At 38.7% G+C, this 23483-nt stretch overlaps 2 protein-coding genes and 1 long non-coding RNA gene across 5 annotated transcripts in view; 2 read left to right on the top strand and 1 right to left on the bottom strand.

Annotated features, from left to right (window-relative positions):
- Nucleotides 1-216: 216 nt before the first annotated feature.
- Nucleotides 217-8152, top strand: park7 (parkinson protein 7). Its single transcript, XM_040052288.1, has 6 exons — nt 217-421; nt 931-1032; nt 1174-1233; nt 4831-4900; nt 7247-7333; nt 7709-8152. Exons 1-6 carry the CDS (start codon nt 332-334, stop codon nt 7867-7869), a joined length of 570 nt encoding a protein of 189 aa, XP_039908222.1. The 5' UTR covers nt 217-331; the 3' UTR covers nt 7870-8152.
- A 114-nt stretch (nt 8153-8266) lies between these two features.
- kcnab2a (potassium voltage-gated channel, shaker-related subfamily, beta member 2 a) overlaps nt 8267-23483 on the top strand; it is a 93237-nt gene continuing 78020 nt past the window's right edge. For 2 of the 3 annotated variants that reach the window (XM_040052284.1, XM_040052286.1), the window contains exon 1: nt 14702-16442. The gene's annotated coding sequence lies outside the window, so the exon portion shown is untranslated. Of the gene's footprint in view, nt 8489-14701; nt 16443-23483 lie in introns of those variants that run through there. The other variant, XM_040052285.1, reaches the window with a different exon arrangement.
- LOC120746790 lies at nt 14041-17192 on the bottom strand. Its single transcript, XR_005698936.1, has 2 exons — nt 16981-17192; nt 14041-14708 (listed from the first exon to the last, which is right to left on the bottom strand). It is a non-coding gene; the product is annotated as an uncharacterized LOC120746790 (long non-coding RNA).

Here is a 23483-nt window from a genome sequence, read left to right on the forward strand (position 1 = left end):
CCCTGTCTGCTAGCGTCTTGCACCCTGCTGTTATGTGCTGGAGTGGTACAGTGACATGTTATGCAGGTCCTGTTCTTGCGCACAATATATTTGTTTGCAAAATCCTACTAACAATAAAATAATCTATTTTCAAAAGTAACTACTTTACTTTTTTAATTCACATACTTGCAGGTGCGAGTAGAATAGGCACGGACCGCAGTCTAGAAAGGGGGATGGTGTCGCGCAGTCTGGCAACCCTCCTGTCAAACTCGCAGCGCGTGCAGGTTGCTTCTGGAAGTTGGAAACAGAAGTTAGCGTCTTTGCACCTAGCAGTACAGAGCTGCAAGCTAACATGGCAGGAAAGAGGGCGTTAGTAATTCTGTCTAAAGGCGCAGAGGAGATGGAAACTGTTATTCCCGTGGATATTATGCGCAGAGCTGGGGTTTGTAACATGCTATATGTTAGCATTTAGCAAATTAGCCTGTTAGCGGCCATAAAAATTAGACCCCGCTTCAGTCGACTCACAACAGTATTGGTGGCAGCATTGTTAAGATATCAGCCTGTGAAGACTGTTATAACAGCCTGATATCTTGATAAGGGTTACATACGCACTTATCATGTGCTAAAGTTAACGCTTGCTAACACTGTCGATCTAACTTAGCAATTTTTCCCCTTTGCATATTCCAGGTTATTTTAGCGCAAAGGCTAAGTGTTCAGTCAGCTATTTTGGGGTTGTCTGCTAATGGTTGACGGACTCATAACCTTACTAGTGAGTGCAGACAGAGGCCAAGTTAAATGTCAAAGTCCAGCATCGTTGCACATCTCCGCCATTTGATATCTTTCAAAATAAAAGTCTACGTCAGCCAGTGAAGACAAAATGCCACATTGAACCATCAGGATAATGATGCACTGTTGTTGTTGTTTTTTTTCTTTTACTGCCCAAACATGTAGATAGCAGTGACGGTAGCTGGTCTTACCGGCAAAGAACCAGTCCAGTGTAGCAGAAACGTTGTCATTTGTCCTGATGCCAGTCTGGAGGAGGCGAGGAAACAGGTGAGGCTCAGCAACTACCTGCTAACATTACATACAAGAAGGGGGAAAAAAGCGTTATTTACAATGCTTATATTATATGCTTGTATATCTTTATTATTGGAAAAATGTTAGTGTTGATGGTTCCCCCCTCCCCCCCTCTAGGGCCCTTATGATGTGGTCCTGCTACCAGGAGGAATGCCAGGAGCCCAGAATCTGGCAGAGGTGAGATGGGGAGAGGGTCAGTTTTTACAGTTAAATTTTTTTTTTGGAAATGACTTAAGAATAAAAACAAGTTAAAATGCTTGAATTTGCCTAAACATTAGGACTAAATAACTGACAGTGAAAAGTGTGAAACAATTTGTTTCTAAAGGTTCATCAGTCTTATGTTTGATTAAGATGTCTAAACTGAATCTTCTGTATAGTCTATGATGTAACCTACACAAATGGTTCTGCTTGTGTGTGGTGCATCATGTGTTTTATTGTCTTGTGATTGTGTCCTGGTGTTTTATATGTGGTGCCAGTGACAAAAGAAACAAGTAAAATCTTGTTATGTTGTTGTTAATTGTTTTTTTTCATAGGCAAACATATTTTCCCCTCGGGTTTTTCAAGTTCTTTGTACATTCTTTCAGGTCACTGCGTACTTATGGCATAGATTTAATGCAGAAGTATAAATCCACTGTTAAACACATACGCTCTTTCCGTTAGCTCACACACTTGGGTCCTCAGTTAATACCACCTTGTCAGATTCAGTTTCATATTGATATCACCACCTTCGGGGATTTAAGTTCTCTGCTTCTGTGCCAAAATTCCAGTATTGGGACCATTCTAGATTTGTAAATTGATAATTGTATCCAAAGAAATGCAGTTGCTTCTTTTTAGCTATATGCATGTGCAAGAAATGTTATCTTGTTTTCATAGTATCACAATAACATTTTTTTACTAATATTGCAAATATTTGGCAGCGGTAGGACGATTATTTTTGCTGGTTAGACGCTAATTGGGGCACAGGGGAACTAACACACACAGCGTTTAGAATGAGCATACAGCAAGCCTAGTACTGACTCACAGTTTGAAGGATATTTAGGATATTATTTAAAAGGTCTACCTGATGTTCACAAGAGGTGGCAACAAAAATGTGTGCAAACAAGGAAGTGACTCACATGTAGAAAAGTGGCCAGGAATTGTCCTGCCAACTTCTTCTCTCATTCAACACAGAGTAGTGTTCTGTTATACTGCAAATTCTGGTATTGATCTGGTACCAAGTAAATGCAGGGCCCACCACTGCACCACAGTAAATGCAGTGCATCATGTTGTCAGCCTTACTGTATCTTAGCCAGGGAAACTGGTCAAGCCATTCTCTTCGAAATCTATACACTTTCGCCCTTTGACTTTCAGTGGGCTCTGGCTCAGAGTCGCTCATATGTGGCTCATTATCTGATGCCATCTCCGGACCAGTGTTGGACACAACCTGAGAGGTTGATGGCTCTGTGTCAGAGCACTGGCTATCAGTTTCGGATGGATCGGGCCTTAACTTAACAAGAAAGTTATCAATCGTTCTTTTCATCTTTTCTCATTACCCACAGCTACATCTACTACTTCTATCAGACCTAGGCTACTCACGTCTCTCTATCCACCTGCACTTTCAAACATACACATGTAGGCCTACAGGAATATCTTTACCACGGCCAATCAGAGAGATCCCACCCTTGACTATCTCTGATTGGTTTAGACCACCATATGGGCATAACGTGTATCTGTTGTTGACCACACGGAGACTTTCACAGTTGCGGAGATGTTTCTTTTTTTACTTGAACGGCTAGTTGCACTATTGCGATCTAGGATTTTTTTTTTTTTTAGTCGCACCATTGAGAAATTGGTTGCACTCTAGAGCCCTGCTAGTCCATGCATCTCCATACAAGCATCAAAAATGTCTCCAGAACATGGCAGGGCTGTGCCATATCATATCATCTGCAATAACACTAGTGTAAATTTTATGTGAGTTATGTCAGCGTCAAAGCATGACATCAGTGCTATTAGCAATGCCATGCCTTTATGTTCCATAGCATACACGTCAGAAAGACTGGGCATTTTCTGAGAGCAGGAGCCCCATGTCAGCCGCTTATGAAGATTTAATTCCTAAAAAGGGAACTTTTTCAAAAAAAAAAAAAAAAGCTCACTTCAAAAAGTAACCTTCAAAAAAGCTCAATACTTTAGAAAATATGCACAAAGAATTTTGTTCACCCCCAAAGGTGGAAACAATAAGCTTGTTTCACCACTTAACCACTCCAGTGTGGTATATACCAGGTGATGTTGTGACTCAAAAGTAAATTAATGACTCAACCAAGCATCACTAACTGCGCTTCGTATGACAGGAAGAGAAAACGTTGATTGGAATTTACTGATGTGGTTATGTGGTGGAAAAGCAGGGGTTTAAGCAGCTGGTGGAAAAGCCCAGGCAGAAGTATTCTTCAGTTTGATTATGTGACAGTGTTGTAGAGCTCTTGAAGAGTTTCATGGCTAAGGTAGTTGTTGTGAAACTAAAGTGTGAAGCAGGCATATTAAACTTTACTTAAAACTTCCAGAGAAAACAGTACCGAGGCTACATTTGTGCTTATAATTGACTCATGGTGTTTTACTGCTGTTGCACTATAATGTTGCTGCTGCTGGCACCTTGTTTCAGTAGAATCACACTTCAGATTAGGTCACCGGAAAAGGAGGATGGGAAATGCCCTTCAGTTACTTATACTTATAAATGCTGCTGCCTTTGAGCTGTCGGCATCAATAAAATGTTTTTTTTTCTATATCATCAGAAATGTCACTAGTGTCCTTTTTTGTAAGTCACTAAAGACAAGTAATGTAACTCACAGTGAGCTGCATTACTTATGTTTCCTGAACTCTATTAGAGATTGTTGTCATTCTGTGATGAAATGGCAATTTATTTCCTCCTGAATACTCATCCTCGTAATACGCTGGCCTTCATCGATCTTGTATAGTATGAACTGAACCATGTGTGTTTCAGATGTGTTCAGGTTTCATGTTATCCCATCCAGCTGGATGTGGAGAGCATCAGTTTGTGTTTGCATTTATATTGTTATATCAGAAGAATTTGGGGTTTTTTTGTATTAACTGCTTGTCCAATGTGCCAATGAAATCGATTTAAATAGATTAAAGAGATCCATATTTTTACTGTTCTTGTAAATACTCAGTGAAGCATATATTACAAGATTTTGTATTTGTATTGTATAAATAATATGGTAAATAACCACATTAGTTTACACTAAATCAAGGATTTTTAATGGACGAGTCTACTGAATTTATGCTCTGCTTCAGATTTTAGATATCTGTCCAGTGTGTGGTGGGATCAGCTACAGCCTCTCTGTAATCATGAAAAGCAAAAATAGCTCTATAGATTGGATAAATGGAAGATGAATAAGCCTTGAGTCAAGATAGGAATTTGTTGCGATTGTGTTTTTCTTCTTTTAAGTGATTTTATATTTTAAAAAAACACAACAACAACACACACACATTTTAGGCTTTAGAATTTGATGAGAAAATTGCCAAGAAATTGACAGATTCTGTCTTTTTAAAAAAAAAAGAAATTTAATGCACAATATGAGTTTTGATATACGAGTCATATTTATCTGATGGGTGCATTATATTATTCGTTTTTATTTTTGCTGGGTAGCTCTGTATGTGTCGAGTGTTTTTTAAATATTGTCAGCTTATCTCAGTGATTATAATAAAGTCAGCATATACTCAGTGGAACCACATGGACTGCAAATGACTCACTGTGCATCTGGTTTTTACTCTCTCTTGCAGTCTCCTGCTGTGAAGGAGGTGCTGAAAGATCAAGATGGCAGAAAAGGCCTGATTGCAGCCATCTGTGCAGGTACAGTTTGTGGAAACAACAAAGTCATAATTACATAATTACATGGGACCAACCTTGGGTTGAGGTCACTCTCTGTGGGTTAAAGCTTCAACAGGCAATAAGCAAATGTTTTACTTTAGATAATCAATAAAAATTAAATGTTGATCACACAGACTGGTGCTGCCTTTAGATTGATTGGTTTAAAGTCTAATCTTAACATTTAAAAGCTGTTTGCCATAAGGAAAACGCCTCAATCAAAAAAAGGCAAAGACAGAATTCTTCTTAAATTGCGGATTATGCAATTCGTGCACATATTTTGTGCGTTAAAAATATTCTTCAGACTCATGTATTCTTAATACAGCTGTTTATATGGATCGTGTAATTTGGCTGGCTAAATTTGCAGCATTTATTTTCTTCCATAAGATTTCTTCCAATTCTCGTGTGAATAAACTGATCTGATTAATCAAAACAATGCATTTGTAAACAAATGCAAACACACCTCAAAATGTCCACTGGTATTGAATACACAATGATATGGAAATAGTGAAATAATACGATTTTACCTCAGACATGCAGTTAAACGCTGCTCTGGGTCAAACCATGAAATTCTCCCTGCTGCTGCCTTGTCTTGAGAAGTGGATGAAACCAGTATCAGTTTCTTCCTTTTCTTATTTAGAAACATCGGGAACAGCTTATCATCGCTTGACGCTGACCTCAGTTTTTTCACAGTGTGTTTTTTGAGGATGAAGTATTTGCAAATTTGCTTCTGAAAAATATTGAATTTTGTTGTCTTTTGGCATCGCGCTCATTTTGTAATGGCCTTAACTTTGGCATTTTTACATGGCAAAAAGAAAGTGTTGTTGTTGGAGGAGCCAAGGAAGGTTCAAGAGTGATGGAAACAGATACATACAGACACATACTGATCGCAGGGTTTGTAAGATGTTGTGGCCATAAATGTGATCATTGTGCTATGGTGTAGTTGAACAAAAAAATAATAATGCGCACACTTTTCCAAAATATATCAAAACAGTTGACGACAAAAATTAATAATAAAAAAATTCTCATCTACAAAGATACTCTGGTTTTAGGTTCATCAAGTTAGTTTTGTACTGGCAAATGGGATTAGGAAATGATGGAGGTTTGGTAGGTTCACACATGTCATTTCTGAACATTTTAGTAAGTGGATTTAGCCTAAAAAGAGCATGCATCTCATCCAGATCTTGAAAAATATACACCAATTATAAATATCCTGCTCCATTAATTTATGGAAATTTGCAAACCCCATTCACAAAGGGTGAGGTTTTGATTAAGAAGTGTCCCCCAAGTGCACCCAGAAGAGGTGACATTTGCTTTGACAGATGAAAGGACGCAGGAAGGACAATTCGAACGGGAACAGGGGACCAGTGCGGCAAAGTGGATTGAAGGGTGTCCTAGAAATGACTGAAATCCTCACAGGAATATACAGTTTAATGAAACTGCCAGTTATTATCCTGACACATGAAAAAAAGTTAATTAATAAAAAAAAAAATAGACTTGATTGAAAATTGGAGTAATAATGCACCAAACAAAAGAAACAGGACAAATGTATCTTATATATATACTTCTATTTTGAGCTAATAAGTGACACGTGGATGTAAGAGAGGTCCCCAAATATAAATATACAATTTATAAAACAGCCATCATAATCCTCACTTTTCTCTGCCTTGCGGTTCCTGGGAGAGAGACCTTCTGAGACACAGACTGCTGTCCTCTGGGTGGGGACTGTGTGTAACAGGAGTAGCTTGGCTCTAACTGGCAGACTGCTGTTGTGCCAGGGAGAAGTGCAATCTTTAGACTGCATGGGAAGGCAGCCAAGGAGCATAATCAATAACTTTCTATTTATTAACAGTTTTTGGATGAGCTCACTGCAGTGGTAGGGCATTACCAAAGTTAATGCAGCAGCAGTCAATGTCTTTCTTTCTCCTACCTCTCTTCTCAATGTGGCTCAAAGTCTTTGGCGAGAGGCTGAAACCATATACTATATGTAGATATACTTAGAAAAATGGTACAGTTAAGGATACCTTTGGGACACAGTGTTATAATCGCATACTTTGCAAGTCTGTCATTGATTTAGCAACTGAAATCCATAAGGTAAAATGCATCATGTTGTGTATTTGCATTTTCTTGTTGCTGTAAACATTTTCCATTGAGTTTGAAAGGGGCGGTTTGAGGATGCAGCCTTTTGCTTAGTTTACTCTTGACTCTGAATTCTTTGAACTGCATAAAGATGAAAACGAGGACCGACACAAGCAGCTGAACACGCTCTTTAGTGTCACTTTCTAACAGGAAGCTGTTAAATGAACCTTACACAGCTTTGCCCTTCTGCAGGTCCCACTGCTCTTCTGGCACATGGCATTGGCTTCGGCAGCACAGTGACTACACATCCTGCCATGAAGGAGAAGATGATGGCTGGAGGTAAAAAACAAACAAACCCAAAAACAACAAAAACAGAAACCTGTGACTTCATGTACTGCTAGAGGCTTTTGATATTTAGTGCTGAAACTCAGAAGAGAACAGGAGGTGTGTGTATTTGTAAAGGGCAGCAGATGGTGCTATACTAGCGCTTTCTTGCCTATAGAGAATCGTGTCACTCTGCAGTAGAAGAGCACACCACTCAGAGGTGAAAAGCAATACAAGAATTTGACAGAACATACTAGAAATGGCTGAAATTGTGACCATGTCTACATTCTCATAGTTCACTGTAACATCATGACATGTGTGACTTTCGGTTTGTAGCTCAAAGCTGTCATATTGTCATAATCCTTATGGTGTTGCTCTTTCTTTTTTTAGACCACTATAAATATTCAGAGGCTCGAGTACAGAAGGATGGACATTACATCACCAGCCGTGGGCCAGGAACAAGTTTTGAGTTTGCCCTGACGATTGTAGAGGAACTTATGGGGGCTGAGGTTGCAGCTCAAATCAAGACTCCTCTTATTATGAAAGACTGACTGTAGCTATGTTTTCTTGCAACACTGCAAACAACACAGCCCCCCCTATAAAAGTCTGACAGTGCTGAGATTGCTAATCCATTATAGCTGGCATCGAGATTCAGGACTTGCTATTGAGAAAACATTCTGTTGCGAAAGGTTATCGTCTTCCTCTGCCTTTCATAAGTTGCCAATGACACTGAAACAATATGGATAATAATCACTGTTATATTGTAGCTAATTTCCACTAACTGCTTCCCTGTTATTTTGGCAATGCCTGTCATTAAAGGACAAGTGTGATGAATCTCTGCTCTTGTTATTCCATTGTTTATTAATACTGGAGGTCACTCTGTAGATTTCACATGCCTGCAGTGCATGTTGACACCTAAATATAGGCTGCATAATGTAATGTATTGTGAGCTCTGGTTAGAACGCGGGAAGCGGAATCCGAATTGATTGACAGGCACTCTGGCCAATGAGAAACGTGGACCTAAATGCAGTTGTGTTTTAAACGGCGAATGGTTTCTCGGCCGCAGCCGATAGGGCGGGGCTTTGATGTAGCGCGTGGTAGCTGTGTCAGAGCAACAAAATCCGGAGGGTCTTCATACAGTCAAAAAGGAAGAGGAGGATTTCGCCTAAGGTAGGAGCGTTTGGGTTTTCTTTCAAGTGTTTTGCGGGTTATTCCGACTCCTGTTAACCATAACGTTCTCCGGGAATGTGCTTTGTAACTGTAATATTTTATTTAAGAATATAAACGCAGTTTACACCACATTAATCACGTTAACTAGCCACCGCGGGTGTCGAAATTAAGATTTCTCCGGCACGTTAATTACACAGCAGCATACCGGACAAAGGTTACATCATTTAAAGAGTGGGTGTTTGCAACTAGGACTCACTTTGTTAGCCGTGATTAGCCTGCTGAGTATGGTGAGTGGTGAGTCTCAAGTTCGCGGCGATCTATAAAGCCATAATGGATTGACATCACCGTCTCAAATTGGCCGGGCAGAGTAACGTTTGCCCGAGGTAACGCGTCCACTGCTTGCTCACTGTGCAGGGATGCGTTGAACTGAAACAGGAAGAACGACGTATCTTTACACTGTGAGATCGTTCTGCAGATGTGACCTGACATGGAGACGTCAGCTCCAGAAGCCCTCCATCCTCAGCAGCAGCCGCCGCAGTCAAGACTGCTGCATACGCTTACTGTAGCTAATGCAATGCGGCACAGGCCAGGTTGTGCATGACTTGTGATCCAACTAAATATGACTACAGGAAATTTAATGAGCTCTAAATTAAAGTTCCATCGATACTGATGTTGCTACTTATTGGTATGACTATACAAACTACAGCATTTTGCAGCATGAGTTTGCTTCACCAGAGATCCTTACTGACAGAGACGCCCTGTCAGGATTATACATTCATGGTATTTCTTTAAAAAAAAAAAAAGTGCAATCCAGAGGTGTCATCTCCATCTTATTCAGTTTACATAACCAGGAAATACACAGCAAGTTATAATCCCATAGACTCCATGCTCAGTTGTAGGGAAACTCCCTTTTACACCACTTTCAAGCAGCAGTGATTCTTAGCGAATTCTTAGTAATTCCATGCATATCCGCGGCAGAGCAGTCAGAGATCATCAACATTTAAAAGCAGATCCAATGGGCTTTTATTATACAACCAAACAAAAGTTAGGGTGACACTGAGGCTTCCTTCCCGGTATTGTGCATCAAGAGAAACAACTGTTAAAATCAAATGAAATAAAATCAACATCATCAAAAAATGAGTGTTTGTGTGAGGCTCCCCATGAGAAATGATTTCACTCGCTGACTACTAATTGCATGTTTAAGGTACTGATTACTTTAAAATGTTTTTTTGGTGACATTAGTTTGAGGCAAAAGAGACAGTGTTAACATTTTTCTGCATTTTTCAGTTATTTTCTGTTAGTGAGCTGTGTTGCTAAGTGGTTAATGTTAGGTTTCTTACATATTTGAGGTCATAAGCTGTGTTTGAGGTCTGCAGACCACAGGCTAAAGTTTGGTTTTAGAGCTTATATATCACCTTCTTGGAGCTATTTACCCAACCGAAATAAGCCCACAATTTGGATTTCCTGCCCGACTGTTGAATAACAACAGGGGCCAACCATGTAAACAATGTCTGTCCATGATTGACTGACCATTGCAACTTCCTGTGGAGTTTGAGGATTTTTTTTCTTTCTTTTTTTCACTGACTAACATTTATTTAGAGATAATCTCTTGCTGGTTACGGTTTCCAAAAGTTTTTTTTATCATTTTAGATGACTATTCTCATTGTGTTTAGACGTCATCATTCTATTGCCTGCCTGATCGAATTGGTTTTATTTCAGTGTTTCATAATAAACCAATTAATGTCAATTAATCCTTACCACTCCCTGGAAGATGAACATTGCTGCTTAAATGGCATCTTCCTCATAAACTGTATAGCACATTCTCATTAATTTTCTGTGTTTTTCAGTGGGGTATTTATGGAACGTTAACATTTTGCGCTCTTGCACAAAACATGTTAGAATTATTCTGCTTGAGCAGTGGTACAGTAAAGAGCTTCCGGCTTGACTCCCTATTTCTGGATGGGGCAGAGGAGGGCAGGATGGGGGTAGGGTGAGGCTGAAGTCTCTGTGACTGAGTCATTGGTTTAGCTAATGATGCAATTAGAATGCTACACTTTGCATCTCCTGATTAGCTCCCCTGCTCGCACAGACTGAATTTGCTTGCCTGAGTTGTTTTTACAGATGTGTTTCAAAAGGTAATAGGCAATTTTAAAGCAATCATGGTTTCATCAGACAACCACAATTTTTAAGGTCATAAGCGATAAATGGATAGGTCTGACTCGGACACTTAACGTAATGGGAATCGAAACAATAGTTGTTTGTAATTGTACAATTTGGGACAGAACGGGTAAAAGTTTTGAATAAAATGTGCATTTTATATTAAGTTACGGCTACTTAAATGTGCACAAGTCTGCATAAAATTCTATTGCAAAGAAATAAAAAAAGCTACATAGTATTCTGCTATTTTGGCGTATTTTTTTCATTATATTCAAAAGAATATAAGATTGTTTATAGCAACATTTTTGTCCCAGTTGTTTACTCAGCGGGGATTTGTTTGCAACTGACATGATTTAGAAAATTTACTGAGTTGGTATCTATAAATGTGAAGTACATGTATGATGTTTGAAGAGGTCGTTTCGTTGATAATCCGGACTCTCGAGCTTTTTTCCTTCTTCTTAATAATCAAAGGTTGATAGAAGATTGAACTCAGAAGTTTAAAATTCAGCTTACGACTCTTATGTAATTAGTGTTTCCTTAAACAAAAGTTTCAGTTCTGAGTAGGGATCAGCATATAAGCTTTTAATCTTAATAAATATACATGTAAGCTAGGGCTGTGCGATATGACCAAAATCTCATATCCCGATATAAAACATCTATCGTCCCGATAACGATATAAATCACAAAAAATGTAATATTTTCTGTAAATTCTGTGAATCTCGGATAGGTTTAGTGTTTCCAGCTGGGCGTCATGTAGCTGGAGTCCAGTGTTTTAACCGATGCATGAAACTACACATTTTTAGACATAAGTTGTAACGGCCACCATTTTCTTTGTGAGTATTTATTACACGGCGTGCTGCCGGGAAAAGCCTGTTCTAACGTTTGAGTCTAAGGTTTATTTTTTAGCACCTGACGACTCTTTTTTTTTTTTTTTTTTTTTTTTTTTTTGCTTCTCATCCGTCAATACTCTGCATACTTTTTCACGTGATTCCGTTTATTTTGAAAATTCTCAACAGGATCTTGAGCTTTATTGTGAAAGGTTTATGTGGAAAATAAACAAGCGGACATGCGATGGTTTTACCATCGTTGTTGCTAACCACGACCCATAAAAACAGGCGCTTGTCCGTCAGCAGTGTGGTTATATTAAATATAAGAGAAAGAGAACTTTAAGAAATTAATATAGCCACTACAGTGACCATCAAAACGATGAAAAAATATTGCCGTAAACAGTTTATTTTGCGACACCACGGAACAAATGATTGCGTAAAATGAAACGATAGACGTTTTTATATCATCATCCGATATATATTGTTATATGAACAGCCCCTATGTAAGCTTTTCCAGCATGGCATCAATCCTTGGTGCCTTGTTTTTCTGCTTATCGTTATGTCAGATACAGTTAGCAGAAGTAAATGGGCCTGACCCAATGTACAAAAGAGGATTTTGAACTACAACAGGAACATTATTAGTTCACACAGTGTGTTTGGTCAATTAAATATTCCTTTTGTGTGCTGTATCTATGGTGAGCAAACATACGGAAAAGGTCTGATGGTGCAGTCCTATGTTGTCCTGCTAGTTATGCATCAGTTGTGTGTTGTTGCACAGATCCCTCTGTTAACATCGCATTATCCATTTGCTGAAAATGCATCCACTTAGGCCCAGACGGAACAGCTGATTTATGTATCTCTGCAGCCCTCACTACATCTTCTGTGCACATAAAGTGTTGCTGATGAGAGCGATAAACCAGGCAGTTTATTCCCCTCTACCAGCAAGAAGACAAGGTAACTGATCCCAATTGCAGAGGACTGAATGTTTTTTTTTTTTGTTTTGTTTTTTTTAAACAGCAATCAAAAACCTGATTTAAATTGGGTTAATCTCTATTCAGGGTCATCTACTTATGTGCCTCTGCATCACTTTCAGCTGTGGTGCTATTTTTTAAAATTTCATCTTGGAAGCCCCACTCAGAACCATTTGTACTTGAACGTCTGCATTTTCTCCACAAATATTAAAGTTGTGTAGCTGTAGTTCATTAAATTCTGTTTCAGTGTCTACTTTTGTAGGGGTCCATTTTGTTGCTGCTTGGTTTCTTGCACCTTCAGGTTAGGGGCTTAGCGAGGAGCTTTTTTTAAAAAAAAAAAATTATAATAATTTTGGTGTATTTGCTCTTTAATTGTCACAGAGGGTGACACCTTACTAGTAAAACAATAACAACTATCTTGAAATTGAAAAAAAAATGTTTTTAACTCAATGAAAAAAAAGCAAAGTTTCACAGTAAAATAAAAATAAACTGATTTAGACAGCACTAGAACACCTCTGATTGAAGTATCCATCCTTCAGTGTCCAAGATGGTTGAAGAAGCAAAATGGTATTGAGCTCCACTAATACAACAACTTTTCAGTCAGCCAGGCACAGCATGAAAGTAGCTACTATGATATCACCTACTGGTTTCTCAAGTCCCATTTTAAAGCTGAGCATTTCCGTTGTCACTACCTTGATCTTTTGAAAGATAATCTGATAGGAGTCGGGTTTAGTTTGAGTTTTCCTCTGTGAAACTTCACAGTGATGGGTTAAAGACTTGTCAGTCATATGTTGTTGGTCAGTGACCGTAACCCACATAATCCTCTTTTCTGAAACGGATGGCCAGTATTTACATAATGGATGTAATGTTTTATAAACTGTGAACCAAAATGAACGACTGAGCCCATTAACTTATCGGGAAAGTGTTTACGTAGCTCAGAGGCGAGGGACATTTTCCCATTAACAACTGAATGCAGGTTTAAGCTTTACATATTGGCGTTACTTACACACAGGTGCTACGGGTGTCTTTTATACGGTCTATGGAGCTAGCTAGTAGAAATAAAACATTAGTGAGGAAGGGCTAGTCCCCAGTAACTGAACTTTCAAAATAAAAACAACGTGGTTGTCATCTGCAGATGGATGTTTGTTTGTTTTTTTTAAAAAAGAAAAAAGCAGTTGCCAGGTGTTTTTGGATAGATTGCTGAAGTAAACTCTATATATGGTGTTAGTTAATTGACACCCCACTAGACTTTAAAGTAATTTCAGCATGTAAATACGCTCGGCATGGTTCAGCTAGAAATGCTAGCAAAAACAGAGGCAGATTATTATTGTTTTAAGATAAGATTCATAATTAGCTTGTTTGTCTGACCCCATGCTAAATGTGTGAATAACAACAATTGAACTACAGGCTTCTCTTAAAATAGCTCTTGTCCCAGGTGTTAAATTTCCTAGTATCTGAAATGGACCGGGCTTTATTCACCTTACACAGTTATTCATTAAAAGAATACCACAATGCCCTTTTAAATTTGCCAGTTAAATGGTTGTTTTTCCATACACCAAGAAACTGTGACACATCCCAGCAGAAAAAACAAGATAGAGATTAATGATACAGTTTATTTTTGTGAAATGAAAATTTGTTGTGCTGTTTTCATTTTTTTTTTTCTTCTGTTGTAGCTGAACTATGTGAGTTAATATTTCTTAAACTGCCCAGCTGGTAGTAAGGAGGGCACCTGGCATGATCACAAGAGTATCACCCTTTCCTTATGCAGCTGTCTGGCAAAGCTCCAGAGTTTCTCACAGAGACTTCATGCCGACAGCATTAGGCATATACCCAGCAAAAAGCCAGCCCCTGCAGCACTGAGTATGAACATGAATCTGTATGTACATAATTTTCTACGGTCATGGTTAGAGGTGCCTTTGTTGTCTGTGAAACTGTGTAGAATGGTGGTTCAAGGTCATGTGTGTCTCCTCTGTGCTACCTCCCTTTTTGTAAAATGTTTAATTTAACATGATTTTGGTCAATTTCCCAAAGGGTAATTAATGCTTAAGGGATATTATTATTTGAGAGTTACTGAGAGCAGAAGAAAATTTATTTAGCTGGCAGATATCCCACCATGCTTGGTGTCATGATTGGAGAGGAGCGAGCCATGAAGCCGTGGTCTGGCTGGAAACAGAAGCTGGAGATGCCGTGACTGGGCCTAGGCTCAGCGAGAAAGGCCAGGAACAGTGGTGCGCAACAGTGAAGCTGTAGCTGTCCCCTCAGGCTCTGGAGAACATAAACACATACACAGGGCAGAAAATCTATTAACACATATCTAAGGAAGCTGGTCTGAACACTGGTGCCAAACACAAACTAAAGAAGTAGAACACATATAAGAATATGGAATCATTTTAGCAATCACATGTCCTTCAGGTGACACAAACTAAGGTATAGAGTATAAATGTAATTATAAGTCTTATTATGCACGACATTGTGCAATTGTAATTTCTTTTTGAACTGTCCACTCTACTATACTTACATTTATTTCTTGTCTAAGCACTAAATCATCTATGTGCTGATACCATACCACTGGTATTTCCCTGTCCTAGGAGTCACAAACACATGATGGGACTTGGGATGTGTTCCACTCAAATGCCGTCATCTCTTAGCCCAACTACCTGCTTAGCCACCTGTTCACTTAACCAGTGCCCAGTGCAAACCCTACAGAAGAAAACCTGAACAATCAGGACTCCACGTATCCTGATTACCCATGACATCATAATAAATATACACTATTAGAAGCTTGTTCTGCTAACATCTTCCTTTAACCTCACTTCCTGACCCCCACCTACTGTGTCTGGCTCCACAACTCACTCTTTCTCCCTCTTTTTTTTTAGTCAGGTAGATGGCTTCATAATGTTGTTTAAACATCAATAACATTAAGTTAAACTTCCATCCCTGCTTTTTGAAAGCAGTGGTTTTATAGCATTGATTTTATAGCATTGATTTTTGCTAGCATTACTTGCAAATACTATCAGCAAGGTGGGGTCAGTTTCTCAGAAAGTGCACTTGTGTACATTACCTTTTAAAATTCACACTGTGATAAAGGAGAGTAGAATAGGGAGGTTGATGCATGCTAAAGTGCACTGGATTTGATTAACAGCAGTATGTGTTTATAACACATTGTCAATTCTTAAATGGATGTGGTGTTCAGAAGTTACCAGTCTGCTCATAAGGTTTAGAGTGCACAGCTGTGAATAAGTGGTTTCAAGGCATGCATATTGGGTGGGTGATTGGTGCTTGGTTCCAAGATATATATCTTTACGTTCTGTTACTGTAAGATGTGGTTTCCTCATAGAACTAGTCAGCTAGACTTAGCAGTGTGTTTGTGTGGCTAACTGGAGTTGAGCAATTCTTAAAATTGGAAACCATAGGCCCCTTAGTCCAAGATAATAGTGTCTTGTCACTGAATTTCGAATGAACATAACTTTGATTTCTGCTTTCTCTGACCCGCCCATCTTGCATCATTTACAGCTCACTGTTTCACTGAATGCATGCTTACTCAAATGCTGACAGTGCAAAGGGATTTAGTGTGTGTGTGTGTGTGTGTGTGTGTGTGTGTGTGTGTGTGTGTGGAGGGAGGGAGGGAGGGGCATTTCCTTTAACGCATCTGCTCTGCACAGTGACTCCAAGCTCTCACATTTATTCTGTCACTTCTGTCTCTTTCTTTTTTTCTTTAGTCTCTCTTCTGTGTGCCTGTTCTGTCTGTCCTTTGTCACTTTTTTTTCTGTCTCATGTTCTCATGTCAGACATACGTGCTCATATCACTCAGGCGCATAATCGTGGTCACACAGGATCTCACATTCACCAGTCTTCTATCATTCCTCCTCCCTCTCCTATCTCAGCTTTTCTGCTCAGTCTCTTGGATTTTTTTGGCTGCTGCTCCTCCATCATTGCTACTGTGCTCTGCATTTACTCCCTGGTTCTGCTCACTGCGTCAGGAATCAGCAACAGACTGAGGTGGGTGTTTTAAGAGCATCATCGCTAGGTCTGAGGCTATACATCTCTGATATCTCTCTCTCTCTCTCTCCCTCTTCCTTTCCTCTCACTTTGTTCTGCCAGTGAGAGTCGGGATGATTGCGCTTGTCTGTTCCTACAGGGGAGCAAGTGCTATACTATCTGTATGCTGCAGCATTTAACACTGACACAAAATGCTAGCAAGGTAGCGTATCTTTGTCTGTTTCAGTTTTGTCAATATGGTTGATAATGCTGCTGCATTGAAAACCGTCTTTGCATACCTTGTTATACTGGCATTCATTTCCCCCTGTCTGACTCTGTCTCGCGTCTGTTTCTACTCCATTACTTTCCTTTGTCTGAATGTCATGCTTTATGCATGCTCTGTCCTTTTGAATTTCAGCCAAATACTTAGCCGTGTTCTAAGATTTATAAAGAAGTACCTTAAAATAGTCTGCGTGAAGGACATGGGTGCAGGCTTGCACTAAAACACACATACACACATGCGCATTCACAGAGGAGGTTCAATTCCTCTTCACCTTACCTGCCCTGCTGCTGCTGCTGCAGTTCCATCTGTTGCCGTCGCCACAGCGAGCAACACCCTGAAGCGAGGCTTTAACTGTTCTTGCAGTGTTGTGATGTGAGTTGCTGAGAGGTTGTGACAGTCATCTGTGCCTGGTCGAATGTGTTACCATGTTATTTAAATGTGTGTTTGTGCGTGGGTGTTCATGCTGTGGCTGATTGTTGTGGGCCAGGATCTCCGCATGCCCGTGTGTGTGAGTTTGCGCTCACATACAGTATGTGTGCTTGCATGGCCATGGGCTGCGGTCCAACAAGAAAGCACAGGAGAGGCAGGCTGCAGGGTTTCAGTTTGGTGCAGTAAGCTGTTGAATGCTCTGTAACGAGCAGAAACGCCAGATTCTTGTGGTGTGTCCTTTCACTCTGCAGGTACAGCTGTATTGCAGGAAAACTGTTTTTTTTTTTTTTTTAACTGAAATATCTGCAGTGCATATGACTGCAATATGTCCTTGAATTGGCTCTGACAGAGGCAACAAACAGTACTACTAACAATTCTTCAGACAACATCCTTTCAAATAAATGCTGCGTGACATCCAGTGATAAAAGAGCGGACTGATTAATCCGTGTTTTGCAGAATTTCTTTGATTAGATGTCATTCGTAATAGTTGTTAATGTTTGCATAAAAAAAGGTATCACTGCTTCTTTTATAGTGTTCTGCTGCACCTGCAACCTGCTGATTTCAAAGGCAGATGTTTGGAGTTGTTCTATAAAGATACAAATTAAAACAGAACAGCGTAGATCAATAAACTCCCTTGAGGTTTAAATGTTTTTTTAGGCAAACACCTTTCCCTATTATCACACGCCTGTGCAGATTATAGCATCAGAGGTGTTCAGAGAGATTCAGATGTGTAAGATCTTCAGTCATGGGCTTAAGGGCTGACAGTGGTCATTGGCAGAACTCTGACATTTCACTCAGCCTTATCACCAGTGTAGGTCGTGACTCTACAGTTTTCACATCTTGGTCTGCTGGACGCTCCAGTTGGAGTGTTTTGTAAACTGAGCTCAGTAATCATTGTGCAGTTAAGATTTAGCAGCCTGTCTAGCATCATTAACCCTGTTTTGGAACTCCTGTGGGTGTCACACTCATGCAGACACAGGAGCTTGGGAAATTTATCATGTCTTTTTTTTCTTTTCTTTTCTTTTTCTTTTTTTACCAGGTGTGTTTTCCTCCTGCCTAGCTCCCATATTTTTTAATCCAATTGTGTAGAACCTTGCCGAGGACTGAACTAGGAATATAAATAATAAAATATCTTCTCAGCTAATAGAACCGCTTGGGGTGTTTCACGTGACTCTGCTGTTTTTGCCATAGTCCTGTTGATAGTGTGAGGTGGTGGATTTTGTTTGAAACTGGGTAATATTGATGATATCACACACAAATACTGATTGAGTATTTCATCAAGAGTGTATGGATTTTTTTCTTTTTTTGCTTTTGTCATCTTTAACAATCACTATGGGGGGGAATTTTGGTGTTACACTCACAATCATATCTAAGTTGTTGTTTTTTTTTTTTTTAAGTCAGTATCCCTGCTTGGTGATGAACATTTAATGGAGGCAATTGGAGGCAAAATCAACAATCTAGTTTTCAGAGACAATAATCAATATCTTCACTCATTTCCCCTTAAAGACGACATTTGATGAGCTCCCTGTACTCTTAATGACGAGTTTTGACACCTAAGTATAAGTCAATAAAGTTGTGACTTGATGGCTATTAGAATAGTTTGTGTTTTTTCTGAGGGTAGAGCTTAAAGGGCCTAGCAGGCTTTCAAGGGATTAATGTGGAAAAATTGTGTATGGAGACAACCCAGTCTCCAATCTCCTTTGCTGCAATAAATAAAATAGTACAAAAAAATAAATATTAATGCATATTAACACAACATGGTATATGTTGTTTTAAAATGGACAAAATATAGAAACCAGGTCAGCATACCAACATTATACTACGTAATGGTATTGATGATAAGGTAGCTTGGGCTCTGGTTAATTGAGGAATTTGTCCTAGATTGATCTGCAGAACTTAACATGGACCATACAGCATCTGCTCTCCTTTCTGCATTCACTGCATTCTTTAGCCACTCAGAGGGATTCTCATCATATGTAACTCAAAATGCTAGTACAAGACTCTGCGACATCATTCAGCAACTGTGCTTGAGTTCACAAGAAGGCAGTCTACAAAAGTGGCATATTCAAAAATCCCCTTAAAAAAACCACTGATGATAGAACCTTAATGACTGTTGTACATGTGCCTAGCTTAATATAGATAAATTTTTATGGTAGTTTAATTTTAATGGAGACTGATTTGCATGTCACTGAGTGAAATAAGTGTTTGATCACCTACAGTTTTAAGATATGTTGGATATTTTTTTAAATAAAGCATTTCTACCAAATCTAAACTGGGGAGGTCTTAAAATTCAAGTGCTAGGCTATTTACTGTTGACCACTTTGCCTACAGCATTAACTGGCTTGTCTGTACAAGCCCTGCTCATGGCGTCTCAAGACTGATGTGGCTTAGTTCCAGTTGTAGCAGATCACACTAATGCAATTACTGAAGATGATGTAGTCACTGGCTTGTTGGTTTTCAGTTCTTGTAAATGTAACACTTCAGTCTTGCAACGGAAGTACTTGCCTTTCAAGAAGCAATTTTCCTGGCATTGTGATAAATGATCAAATTGCTGTTGATTTTGTTTAGTTTTTTTCCCCTCCAGTTTGTCCCAAGATATTTTTAATGGATAGTGACATTAAATCTTGATCCATTAGTGGCCAGTCCTCTTTACTATAGCATGTCCTTGCTCTGTGGCATGTATTGTGTGTCCTTGAAACTTAATAAATCACTATAATAGGAGAAAATTACCCTAGAAACATTTTTCACAGAGTGCACAATAGTGTGTTGACTGGCTAATAAAAAGCATAATTTAGAGCCACAAGTGTGAAATGGGTATTTGTTGTGAAAGTGCTGCTGCTTAGTGTTGTCAGCATAAGGACAAAAATGGTTTCACAAACGGAAGTTGGTCACCTGATGGGTTTCAAATTGATAACCTGAGTTTGAGTGGGCACTAATTTAATCGTTATTCATCATTTATGTAGTCGCAGTCTGGTAATGGGGTTCACTCTTGTTATGTTTTACTTGTTTTAATTTTTTTTAAACTTTTTTCAAAGCTGTTATTGTTGCTGCTATACTTTGCTATTCTTCTGCATAATGGAAGTGAATTTGACAAAGAGCTGTGCAGCTTTTGTTGATGATTCAGTGACAGTTATTTATTTCTATATTCAATATTTACACTCAGTGTAAGATGGTCATTGTTTATTTTAATATTTTGAAGCATGTGGTTTCTATTCTTAGTCTCATAAACTAAATTTGTAATATGAGACCATTTTACTCCACTACTCTTCACCCACAAGGAAAGTTAAGTAATTTGTGTGACGTTGTCATTGTTTATGCTTTTATTGGACACATGTGGAATTAGAGCAGGGCGATATGGCCAAAAAATTTTATCACGATATATATTTGAAAATTTGCGATAATGATATAACTGACGATATAATTGATGCGAGACAAAATACAACTCCACAACATTACTAGCGCAAAAAGACAACCTTCCATTTATTTTCACTTAAACAAGAAGCTGGTTTTTATGTACATTAAAGCTTTATAAAAATGTAACAGTGCAAATGCAAATTCCTTGCTGAAAGTTTAACCAAAAGGCATTTCCAGTAGAAATGGGCTGACATATCCTGAGCATAACCATGTATAATATCCACTGAAGTTAAAAAGAGGTGCTTTGCAACATTAAACTGCAGTGTGCAGTACGTATTTTTCGGACCATAAGGTGCACGGGATTATAAGGCACATTAAGCGAAACAAAGCAGTCAGATAAATCAAACTTTATTAAACTCATTCTTCTTGCTTCCTCCACTTCTGTACCATTGATTCATTAATGTTGAATTCTCTGGCAGCTGCTCTATTCCCATGTTGTTGCAGTATTTTAATGACTAACCTTGTATTGTGGATGGATTATCTCAGTTGTTCTCCTGACTGAAGTTTGGTCCGTTTACAGCATCCTGCCATGCGATTGCATTTGTCTCTAACTATCAGGAACCTTAACGTTAACTTTTATATGTGGAAAAGTGTTAGTGTTCGTCCTCCAGCTTCACTGTTTATGTTATGCTAACATAGCTGTGTCGCTAGCGATCACGTAGCACATCATTATATACCAGCTAGCCCAACTTCAGTAACCCTACAAAAGTCACTGCTGTTTAGTTTCCTGTCTTCATTTATGTTGGAAGTGATAGCAGAGCTGTACGTTTGAATTTTTTCAGAAATCTCTGTCAGAACATGCAATATCATGCTTAGGTAACTAGCGAAACTAGCGAGCTAACTTCCGCTAGCTTCCTGCTAACTTCTAACTCCGTTAAATGTAATAAATTTTGTTTTCATGGATGCCTCGGAAGTTAAACTTCATAGTTACACCTGGTAAAGCAGCAATGCTGATCGTTTTATTAAAGATGAAAGAATTTAGACAGTTTTTAACTCTCAGTGATGCTGCAGTGTTGTTTGACCTGAAGAATATGGAGTTTAGGACCCAGATTACTCCCAGATTTAAGAGCATCTTAGTCCAACAAATATGACAATAACGACGGCTGCTTGCATGTTCTGCAAAAAAATGTGCTTTGTCGTGTATCTGACGGACAAACACTAAACCAGTTCCACATCACTGAAGTTGCACCACTTTTACAAACCAATTCTGGTTCATCTGTTTCACTCAACAATCGGCCATGTGCGTATGAAAACAAAGGCACTGCGCATGCGCGTTTTACTCATATTCTATCGCGATATTTCATTTTCCTATCGTTGCCTAACATTATACCGGTATTACCGTGAACGGTATAAGATGGCCCAGCCCTATGTGGAATTGCTTTGTTTGACTACATCAGACCAAAACATAGAATAGAATTCAGCTTTATTGTCATTGCACATGCACAGGTACAGGGCAACGAAATGCAGTTTGCATCCATCCAGAAGTGCTTTAGTGATATAGATATATTACAATATATATTAGCAATAATATAGATATGTGAGTATATTACAGAAATGGGTCTATTATGGTATGTTATAATGTACACGGTATGAAGTATGTTGTGAATATTCTATAACTATAAGTATGTACAGGCTGTAGTGAGTACAAGCTATGTACAGGATATGTACAGGATATAAATATGAAAAACTATACAGAATATGAAATAAATAACTTTACAGAAATCTGAGATATACAGCTATACAGAAATGGGAACTATGCAAGTTGTAAACAGTTGTAGGGTTAAAAATTATCGTATGTACAGAATGATTATTTACACAGAGCTTTACAAAACATGCAATGTATTGCAGTTACTATCATGCATTTCATCAGTTGTGATCAATCTAGCCACTTGTTAACACTCTAAGTGGAGCTTATTTCCTCTCTGAAGCTTTTATTTCATAAAAAGCATCTTCTGATTTTGAATGAGGTCTACCTCCACAAGGAAACAAGAAAATCTTTGAAGTGCGAGCTAGAAAGAGCGATCTACTGTCGGCATGTTGATTTTTTTTTTTTTTCCTCTCTCTCACAGCACAGACCAAATTACATCTGCACACATTTGTACACGTACAATCTACTTTTGGGTCATGCGTTTCAGTTTCTCTTCTAGATGTTTCTCTGTCGATTCGTGACCTTAGATCAAGTGCACGCACGGTGAATTATGCTGCCTTGTTTCTTTTTGCAGAAGTTTAGGTCATGTTCATTAGAGATGATTTGTGAGTGTAGATGCATTTGACAAAAACTTGACCACATTATTCATGATGCTTTTGCAACATTGTGTAGACACTACATGTGAATTATAAAAACACCACTGCAGGTGTGAAGAATGACTTGGCGCTGACTGTTGTGGTTGACGTGTGTGGTGACTTATGAAGCACTCTGCTGTTTGTGATAGTTGAGTTATTGAGGTCATGTCTATATTTGCTGCAAATGCAAAAGATTGATTTGAAAGTCTCAAACTGAAGTCTGATATTAATTTATTTATTTTGTCCTGATTTTGCTGCATTCATAGTCATCTAGCTGTGTAAGACATGACAGTCTTTCAGACATTAGTGGAAGTGTTACGTGAGCATTTGCCTTCGGTGGTGTCCTTTCTCTTTAATATTTCCGTATGAATCCCCCCTCACACGCTTTCTGCTCTAAGGCCTTTCCGTTACCTACGGATTGGTTCAGCTGACTAAAAAAGACAGTGACCTATCTCTATCAGTAAGCATTAAAAAAAAAAAAAAAATGTAAATGATTCAGAAAATGAGCTTAGAGGAATCTTAGGTGTGTTAATGATGCTCACATATGACAATGGTTTGGTATAGTATCAAAACAAATGATTCACATAAATAAATAAATTCTCAACCCTCAGTTGCAAGCTTGTCCAGGCCTGATAAACTGCATTGTTGCTTAT

This window comes from Simochromis diagramma, unplaced genomic scaffold (genome assembly GCF_900408965.1).
Source record: "Simochromis diagramma unplaced genomic scaffold, fSimDia1.1 OVJJ01000389.1, whole genome shotgun sequence".
In the NCBI taxonomy this organism is placed as follows: Eukaryota; Metazoa; Chordata; class Actinopteri; order Cichliformes; family Cichlidae; genus Simochromis; species Simochromis diagramma.

Coding starts and splice junctions, on each gene's coding strand:
- park7 (XM_040052288.1), top strand. CDS start 332: ATGGCAGGAAAGAGGGCGTTAGTAATTCTGTCTAAAGGCGCAGAGGAG. Junction 4,901..7,246: donor GATTGCAGCCATCTGTGCAG/GTACAGTTTGTG, acceptor GCCCTTCTGCAG/GTCCCACTGCTCTTCTGGCA. Junction 7,334..7,708: donor GGAGAAGATGATGGCTGGAG/GTAAAAAACAAA, acceptor TTCTTTTTTTAG/ACCACTATAAATATTCAGAG.